Here is a 10624-nt window from a genome sequence, read left to right on the forward strand (position 1 = left end):
TTATCCAATTATTATGGCCCACCATGCATGCCACATAGTTTTACAATCTACTCCTACCTTAGGAAGTAATAGATTATAAAAATTTTCCTTAGGTTGTTTCTTTTATTAAAATATTTTTTTAAAAAAGAAGTAGAGAAGAATATAACCACATCCATTTATTTTAAGAGATACATGAATATAACATTGGGGAAATTATTATTTTTCTTAATTATTTACGATACACCGCACAAAACTTAACTTATAATTTATAAAATAATATCTCATTTGGTGTTAAGAGATACCCAGCATGAAAAGATTATTCCCTTAGTAGCAAGGGAGGAAACTGAAGCTTCCAAAAAATAAGTTACTTTCCTAAGACAATTGACAATGGAATTGGTCAAGAAGCTGACCTAGGAATATCAGGAAACTATCTCCCTAAGGAGACAATTGTTACCTTTCTTGTAAACTGAAACCAAAATATGTTAGGAAGACACCTGGGACAGCAAATGAATGACATAAAAACCAGGGCTGCTGTTCAGACTGGACAATTTTATTAGGTCAACACAGAAACCAACTCCAGCATGGACATCATCGAGGCAGTCGCTGTGACACCATCATCCTGATGAAGGCGGAACTGTGGGGTCACAGGTGAATTTCACCATCTTCCACTCCACCAGGTAAATCCAGGGAATCCGTAGGTTAGGCTGTAGGCAGCAACAGACCTACTAGACTTTCATCCTGCAGGATATCGTCACCCAAGGGAAAGGCTCAGAACGTGTGGGGCTCAGAATTGGTGAATCCCACGTCCAGGTGTAGAGGGTGAGAGTCTCCCACGGTGCCCTCGTTACCAGTAGCCACAGCCAGAGCCACAGCCATAGCAGGAGCCATAGCCACAGCCCAGGCCTCTGTAGCCACAGCCTCCATAGCCACAGCCTCTGTAGCCCCAGCCTTTGTAGCCAGAGCTTCCATAGCCGCAGCCTCCATAGCCACAGCCTCCGTAGCCGCAGCCTCCATAGCCACAGCCTCCATAGCCGCAGCCTCCATAGCCACAGCCTCCACAGCCACAGCCTCCATAGCCGCAGCCTCCATAAGAGTTTCCGTAGTAGCTTCCACACATGGTGTTGGCTGTTGAGGTTGTGCTTGGCTAGAGAAGGAGAGAAGTGTCACTTCGGTGTGGATTTCTCCCTGCAGGGGGCCTTTTATATGCCTCAGGGTTGGGGGGTGGCTCCCACACGTGCTCCTGTCATTGGCTAATTTTTTGACTCATCTAATTAGTGTGTTGTTTCAAGACCAGAGCCCAATGCCTGAAGGCATTAAGGAGGCTTGCTTTAACCCCCCTGAAGACCTTTAATAAGAGGGTAGAGTCACACTTACAAAACCGTCTTTCATAACAAATCTTCACTTTAACATTCTATAACCAGATATCATATAACGCAGGGAACATTTTCAGTAGTTTCAATTGACTTGCTCTTGACCGCAATTCTTTTTTCTCTTTGACCTCCCCAAATTCTATTGCCCTCCATAATATAGTTTTGCCTCTTGTTCTAGCCTGAGTCAAATTATGTTTTGTGGATTACGTAACAGTAATGAGATTAAAGTAGGGAACAAAGATTAAATATAGTATGAAACTAATTTGGGAGATCCTCTGTATCTCAATCAGCTCTCCCCTAATTATCAGAGGTGCGAGGACACAAAATCTTTATGTTACTGATTTCATCTGCCTTGATAAGAAATTCAAAGAAGGAAAGAGGATTTTAACCCAGTCAAACCTATAAATGAAACAACTTTTTTCTTTATTCAAAATGTTTGCTTTCAATGTATGTCTTTGTAAATATATTTTTGTAAATAAAATACATAAACACATGATTGTTGAGAAATGTTAGTGTCCTTTTTTTTTTTTTAATTTTTTTTAATGTTTATTTATTTTTGAGACAGAGAGAGACAGAGTATGAACAGGGGAGGGGCAGAGAGAGAGGGAGACACAGAATCTGAAACAGGCTCCAGGCTCTGAGCTGTCAGCACAGAGCCCGACGCGGGGCTTGAACTCATGGACCGTGAGATCATGACCTGAGCCAAAGTCGGACACTCAACCGACCAAGCCACCCAGGCGCCCCAGTGTCCTTCTTGATAGGAACATTATTAGCAGACAGATCTTGACCATGTCAGTGTGAATTTTCCAGTAAACAAAATGGAATTTTCACTCTGGAAACATTATACAATATTGTTATCGTCTGTCTAAATTTGACCAAATCTAATCTTTGACTCCTGTGGGTCATAAGTGCACTGATTGGTGGACTTTTCTATCGATTAGGGGGAAAAATGCTTTGATATTTTATTACTCTCATATGTTTATGTATAGTGTTAACAAATTTTCATGTGGGAAAATTTCTAGTTTTACTTTCCAAGAAAACTAGTAACTTTTACAGTATATAGTACTTATCATAAATATTCATGTCTCTCCATCATTTGCACCCTCGTGTGTGTGTGTGTGTGTGTGTGTGTGTGTGTGTGTGGTGTAGGGGGAGGAGGAGGAGACAGATACTGCTGTCCTTGTAGCTATTTAACTACTGGTGTGGCAAAACAGGTAAGTCATGACTAATGGTTTTTCTAATGGGCATCTACGTAAAAGTATTTTCACGTGCAGCTCCAAGACCTACTATGCTCTACATTAATCTAATGTAAGTCTCATTTTAGGAAAATTTAGTGTCTTACCCAGGTCATTGGGTAAAAATGGTAGCACTATTGCCTATGAGATATTATATTTTCCATCCCAATTTTCTCTATACTGATAGTATACATTTCAACATGCGCTTCTAGACAGGTATAATTTCACCCCTACCTTATGTATTCTTATATCTCCTTTTCACTCACAGATAAGAATCTCTATGCAGCTGGTTGATATGCCTGATAACCCGGTATTCCCCCAGCAAAGATGGTCTCATTTTAAGGTCAGTCTCAATGAGTCTTTTGAGTGTGTCAGACTCTGGTCATCTCCTGGCAGAGTCCCTATTTCCAGGAAGTGGTGGCTCAGGTAGAATCACATCATACAAAGCACATGTTTGGCCCAAATGGAGGCTTAATAGTATGGTCTCAATCCTGGTAGCTTAACTGACTTTCAGTGAGGCTCCTGGTGATGAATCCCTACCTTTATTTTCCTTATTTATTGATAGTCTTAATTAGGCACTCATAATATAAAGAAATGGCAGTAAAATATAAAGAAACAATGGTGACTATTTTTTATTTGCCATTCTTGTAGATAGCAGGCCTGTCAATGAAAAAGGATCCATGTAAGGATTATACTTAGTAGATCAACATGAGAGGCTGGCATTATCCTCTCTGGTCCCTAACTGCAGGCTTTCTAAAAGGAAACAGAGGCAAGAACCCTGTGTTGGCATCTACTCCTTCCTCCACAAAGTGAAAAAGTCAATCCATTATGAAGTGCTAACTTGACTTTCCCAACTAGTGACTGGGTAGAGAAGTTGGTGATCATTCCTTTGAGAAAATATTAAGAGAAGAGGGAAATGATTTCTCCTTACTAAAATATATGTTGGGCCAATGCTGAGTATTTGCATACACTATCCCATTTAGTGGATCAACAAATTTATAGGTGAAGCATTTTAATTTCTATTTTAGCTATGCCAAATTAAACCAATTCTCAGAAATGGAAATTTGAAGGATTTTTGGTGACATTGTGCAGAACTGAACATCAAATATATTTATTCTTGAACACACATCTGATTCCTGATACAAATTGGTGATCTAGAATGTGATGGAAGCCATTGTAGTCTTGAATAATATTTCTTAATTATTAACATGTTGTGAAAGTGGGTTTCAGGGTATTTATTCCGGCAGCTTGGAACACAGGACCATAAGACAGCGAACAAAATATTTTGTATCTAATATACAAATCATGTATACCGGTGCCAAATATACAGCCAATATACTTTTATTTATATAACGTTATAGGAAGCTAAAGGACAGGAAAAACATTAATTATCAGTGATAGCAATACAAATAGTGGTTACCTCTGGCTAACATGAGTGTGAATTCATTTCTTTAAGTGTTTTTTTCTGCATCTGTTGGGACGATCGTTGATATCTTTTGCCTTATTTATTCTGTCCATATGGTGAAATCTATTGATTGTCATATGGTAAAAAAACCTTTGCATTCCTAGTTTAATTTTATTTGACAAAGATTTATTATGCAAATATTTCTTAAAACATTTTTGTTTGGTAACATTGGTCTTATGTATTGTCATGGAAAAATGTTCCCCCTCCCTTAATATGACATAGATATTTTAAAATTCAATATTTGATGTAATTTATCATTTAAGAACTTTGACCTGAATGTTGTATGTGTGTATGTGAACATTTAAAAAAATATGTGTATTTTTCAAAGATATAAGCTTATTTAGATTTCATATTTATTTTGTACTAGTTTTGATTATGTTAGTCTTTCAAGAAATTTTTCTATTTAATTTAAGTTGTCGAATTTACTGTTACAAAATTATTCACCCATGCCTGTATCTATTAATCATGTCTATAAGATCTGTGGTGATGTCATTTCTTTAATCTACATACTGATCATGTAAATTTGTAATCCTTTTAAATTATCAATTTAGGTTAAGATTTTTCAAAAAATCTTAATGTTAGTTTCATGATCTTATTCTTTGTTTTCTATTTCATTGATTTCTGATTTTATCTGTTTTATTCCCTTCTTCTACATAGTTGATAGAGTTTGTTCTTTTTTCTAAGGCAAAAGCTTAATTGTTGATTTTAAAACTTTCTTCTCTTCTAAGATATGCATTTGAAGCCATAAATTATTCTGCAGTCACTGCTGACATATAATCCCACAACTTGTAGTATCTTTTTTTATTGTCTTTGTAATTCTTTCAAAAATTTTTTTAACTTTCTTTGTGATTCATATTTGATCCATGAGATTTAGATTGTGTTGTTTTGGAGATATCCCAGATATTTCTGTGTTCTTAATGTTTTATTTAATACAGTGGAATTTATGCCTTTTAATTTATTGAATTTAATTTATTAGAACTTATTTTATAGTCCAGCTTATGATCGATCTTGGAGGATTCCATATGCATGTGAAAACAATGTACATTCAACCACCGTTGGTATAATGCCCTGTTGGTGCCAATTTGGTCAATTTGGTTGATATCTTCCTGCTCCCATAAATATGATTTTCTGTCTACTGAGTTCTATCAATAGCCAAGATAATTGTTTTGAAATCTCTAGTTAAAATTATGGATTTTTCCATTTTTCCTTTCAGCACTTTTTAGTTTATGCTTCACCTCATTTTGAAGTTCTGTCATTAGGTGCAGGCACATTTAAAATTATTATTAAGGAATTGATTTTTCTATCATTATGAAATATTACTCTTCAGCTTTAGTAATATGCCTTTTTCTGAGATGTATTTGATTGGTAATGATATATATCTGCTCCACCTTTATTATTATTTAGTCTTTCTGTGTCTTTACATTTAATGTGGATTAATTCTGGATAAGCCACGTTTGATTCTTATTTATAGTTAACATATTTTTACTTTCAAATTCAATGTATCTTGACACAGTTTTATTTAACTCTATACTATCTCATTATTTGTTTTCTATTTCCTAACCTGTCCTTCCCCCCATCTGTTAATTTTTTATTGGCTTATTTTATTGTTTTATTAATTCTACTTTATCTCCTCTACTGGCTTATGAGATATAATGTTATTTATTAGTCGCTACAAATAGTACAGTATGCATCTTAATTTATCACTTTTTTTTCAAATAATGTGATACTATTTCACATAAGATAAACTTACAGCAATGCACATCCTTTCTTCTATCCCATTCTTTTTTTTTTTTTTTTTTCAACGTTTTTTATTTATTTTTGGGACAGAGAGAGACAGAGCATGAACGGGGGAGGGGCAGAGAGAGAGGGAGACACAGAATCGGAAACAGGCTCCAGGCTCCGAGCCATCAGCCCAGAGCCTGACGCGGGGCTCGAACTCACGGACTGCGAGATCGTGACCTGGCTGAAGTCGGATGCTTAACCGACTGCGCCACCCAGGCGCCCCTCTTTTATCCCATTCTTAATGCTATTGTCAGGATTCTTAGGGATTTTGTGTTTCACTGAAGAATTTAGTTTTTGAATTATTTTTTGGTTTGAGGCTTACTTTATCTGATATTAATATAGCCTCTCCAACTTTCTTAAACTGGTGTTTACTATATATTAATAATTTATATGCGTAGTATATATTTATTCATCCTTTTATTTTTAATTTATCTGCATTTATATATGTATTGTGGGTTTCCTTTAGAGCATAGATATGGGTCTTATTTTTAATTGTCATGTTTAGACCATTTTAATTAATGTAATTTTTGTCATGGTTGTGTTAGGGTCTATATCTTGCAATTTGGTTTTATTTTTTTTTCTTTAAAATTATTTAATGTTTATTTTTGAGAGAGACAGAGATAGAGGCAGAGCACGAGTGCGGGAGGGGAGGGAGGGAGGAAGACACAGAATCCGAAGTAGGCTCTGGGTTCTGAGCTCTCAGCACAGAGCCCGACCCGGGGCTCAAACTCAGGAACCATGAGATCATGACCTGAGCTGAAGTTGGCCTCTCAACCGACTGAGCCACCCAGGAGCCCCTTGTTGTTTGTTTTCTACTTACTACATTTGTTATTTCCTTTTCTTACCTTATTTTCTTGTCTCCTTCAGATTTTTTTTTAGTGTTCCATTTTATTCCTCCATTGATTTATTAGATATATTTATGTTTGTGATTTTAATGGCTTCTCTAAGGATTACAGTCCATATTTTAATTTGCCACTCCATGCTGAAAGTAATATTATACCACTTTACACATATATACTAACCTTATATATAGTATAACATATATACTAACCTTATACCAGTGTACTTCCTTCCTCCCACACTTTGCTATTATAATAATATTTACTATTTTTAGTGTAAAGTTAATTAGCATTTAAAGAAATTAAAAAATGAAAAAAAATGTTTCAGTTTACCCAAATATTGATTATGATAATACCTGTCCTGGTTTTCTTTGTGTTCTTATTACTTGGTGCTTGTTGAGTTCTTTAGTCTCTGAGTTTATGGTATTTTTTTTTTATCAAAATTTTTTTTTTAATGTTTCATTTATTTTTGAGAGACGGAGCATGAGCAGGGGAGGGTCAGAGAAAGAGGGAGAAACAGAATCTGAAGCAGGCTGTCAGCACAGAGCCTGATGTGGGGCTCGAACCCACAAACCATGAAATCACGACCTGAGCCAAAGTCAGATGGCTAGCCAACTAAGCCAGGCGCCCCTATAGTATCTTTTAAAAAAATTAACTTTAGGAATATTTCAGCCATTTGTTATTCAAATATTCAAAACTTGTGATGTTTTTGAATGGGCGTGTTCCTATGTGATACAAGTCACAGCCGCTCATATTCCTTACATTCCAGACATGTCACATGGCAAACCCAGCATCAGTGGTATTGGGAACATATAGTTGTTTTACAAAGAAGAGAGAGATTTTGGGGAAACAATAAAACATTTCACCACACTGTACCTGTACGTGCTGTTACAGGTACTGCTCTGGTGAAAGTTTTGTCCATATACACTTGCACTGTGGTGAGCTATTTACATAGAAGCTTCATTAGTGTCCACTTAAACAGAAACCTTCCGGTCAAGTGAGCCCGAAGCACTTGTCAGTCTGTTCTCGACTTCCTTCCTTCTAGTCTATTCTCCTCTTGCTGCCTTTTCTTCTAGCCCTTTCTACATTGGCTTTTAGTTTTCACAGCACATCCAAATACAGTCCCCTACGTGTATAGCATGCAACATTTAGATTAAAAGTCAGAGGGAAAGGCTTTTATTTTTTTATTTTTTTAAAGTTTATTTATTCAGAGATAGAAGGGGGGAGGGCAGAGAGAGAGAGAGAGAGGGAAAGAGAATCCCAAGCAGGCTCAGCACTGTCCTTGCAGAGCCTGACGGGGGGCTGGAACTCATGAAATGTGAGATCATGATCTGAGCCGAAAACACGAGTCAGACGCTTAACTGACTGAGCCCCAGGCGCCCCAAGAGGGAAAGGCTTTTAGATTCCACATTCAGCTTCTAATGGCATGATGATGATGTTGATGATGATGATGGTGGTGGTGATGCTGATAAATGTTAACACCTGCATAATACTGTGCAAATACTGTGCAAATCTAAGTGTTTGACATACGTAAACTCATTTCATACTTTAGATGATGCTATGAAGCAATTGAAAATGTCATTTTAACTTTATAGATAGGAATGATCCAAGATGCAAGTGTCAGAAACAATGGTTCCCTCGAAACAGACTTGTGGTAGGAAAAGGAAGTGGAAGGTGATCGTTTGGTTCTCTACCGTATTTTTGAAGCTGACCTCTTTAGCCACTTATTAGCTGCTTTTTCCCCCCTGTACTGAATCAAAGGGTGGAGAAGGAGAGTAAGAGGATAGAACAATCTTATTTGGCCGGTGGCCTTTGTGTTCTCCGTGCTTAGCAGATGGTTGAAGCTGGCATCTCTGGCATTATGTCCTGGGAGACACTGAGGGTGACATTTCTCTCACTGGGTACTAGGAGACTGCTCTCGTAGGTTCCCGAATCCTTACTTCCCTTGGTCCGGCATCTTGCCACGCTTTCTGGCATGTGTCGTTTACCACCATCACAGGCTCTAACTCCGAAGCTTTGAAGACCGTGGCACCTCGCGCTGAATTCTATTCTTACGCTGAATCCATCAAATCACATGTTAATGCAGACGCTGATTTTAAGCACTCTTACCTCAAAATCCCTTGGTACCCTCGTCACGTTTGCTCTACTAGCAAATCACTCCCAGATCCACACTTGTCCATCTTAGAGGCTGCTCCTTTTCTAAAAATGAAACCAATATTCCGTACCCTCTTATTTTTTTCCCAATTCTTCACGCCTCACTGAAGGCCATGTCATTTCATCTAGACAATCAATATAATTTTTGTTCTGGATCACCTCATTTTAATGTTATGCTTTTCACATAATTTCTGATCCGTGCTCTGGTTCATAGCTATTGTCCTGGGAGTATTCTTAATAGTGCCACCTTCGATATTCAAGTGTATTTAGTGTGGTCGGCAAATTATATGGCCTTCTGTCTACGGTTTGTCTCACTCATTACCTTTCTTTCAGCAACCTCATTTCTCCTTCTAGCCCCCTTACCCGGTCAACTGTCATCTGTGCATCAATGCAAGTCTTCTCTACTCCAAACCCAGGCTCCCACCTGCTGCCGGAGGAAACCCCAGTGCCACACGGGGTGGTGCCACTTACGTTGACAGCATTCTCGGTGTAGGCTGAGTCCCCAGTGCCGCTTGATCATCCTTCCCCTTGTTCTCAGAACTCTTTCTTTCTTTCTTTCTTTCTTTCCCCCACAGCTATTCATTCTACCCTTCACCATCAGCCCTAAAGCCTCTTCAGTGCTCACTTCTGCCTCCGCCCTCCTCTGTCTGTAACTCTTGCTTCATATTTCACGGAGAAAAGAGAATCTATCAGGGGAAAACTCTATCAACTCTCTTCCCACACACTTATCTACATTTGCACCTGTCTCTTAGCCTTTTATCTTAGTCTCAGAGGAAACCATATCCTCCCTCCTGTCCAAAAATTCATTCTTGCATTTTGCGTTAAATCCCATCTCTGTTAGCACCTTGTTTGATAAATTATCCTCTCTGTTGCTATATTTCCAGCTCCTTTTTTTTCCACTGACACCTTCCCTTCAGTCTTAAACATGCTCAAGTCTTTTGATAGTAAAAAGCCGGTCTCAACACCAGATCGCCCCTAGCTGGCTTTCCCTCAACTTCTTTCATGTCGAAGGTTTTAAATAGTTTCCTCTGATGCCTTTCAGTCTTCACTCTGCTCTAACCTGTCTCCAGCCCTCTATAAGCCAAGGATTGTTCTCCCTCAGGTCACCGACAGCCTGTTGACTATGCAGTCTCCTTGACGTGTCTCGTGTTGGTCCTCTTTGTTTTATGACATTTGGTGCCGATGACCACCTCTTTGCTTGGCTTCCATTATATGCTTTTCCTCATTACATTCTCTTGCTTTGATAATGTTTCTTACCAGTCTACCTATAGGTCTGTTCTTCCTCTGTCAGCTGGAGGTCTGCTCCTGGTCCTTGTCTCCTCCACTAAACACACAAAATGGAATCTCGTAAGCAGGACATAAATTCCATTCTGATGCACCTCCTGGGTTAGTATCTAACACCATTCCCAGCTAGTCCCTAATATGCCAATAACTGTTTTATCCTGTTTTCCCTTAGAGTTTTCTGATTGTGACGTTCATTCATAGACCTTCCGGTCCGGCCAATCTCTGAATCAACTGGTAAGTCTCAACTTGAGCATCACACCATCTGAGGAGAGTTTCCTTGTCTGCCTCATACACAACCTACTTAGGCACATCAGCAGATCCAGGTAATTTCATCAGTCATCATCCACAGAACCCTGACCTTTCGTTACTATAGGACTTAGCATTTGTATTACGGTGGTTTATTTTAGGCCTACTTCAATAAGATTTATTAATTCATTAATATGTTCATTCATTAACACATACATATTATATAAACTGAACACTTATCATAAAAAGAGAAATAAAGCATAACCCCTG

General features: G+C 38.1%; 1 protein-coding gene across 1 annotated transcript; it reads right to left on the reverse strand.

The window, feature by feature from the left end:
• Positions 1 to 561: 561 nt before the first annotated feature.
• On the reverse strand, positions 562 to 9344 carry LOC122229220 (keratin-associated protein 6-3-like). The gene is made up of 2 exons (XM_042954328.1): positions 9249 to 9344; positions 562 to 1123 (listed from the first exon to the last, which is right to left on the reverse strand). The coding sequence occupies exons 1-2, from the start codon at positions 9342 to 9344 to the stop codon at positions 824 to 826; spliced, it is 396 nt and encodes a 131-aa protein (XP_042810262.1). The 3' UTR covers positions 562 to 823.
• Positions 9345 to 10624: the final 1280 nt, after the last annotated feature.

This window comes from Panthera leo, chromosome C2 (assembly GCF_018350215.1).
Source record: "Panthera leo isolate Ple1 chromosome C2, P.leo_Ple1_pat1.1, whole genome shotgun sequence".
In the NCBI taxonomy this organism is placed as follows: Eukaryota; Metazoa; Chordata; class Mammalia; order Carnivora; family Felidae; genus Panthera; species Panthera leo.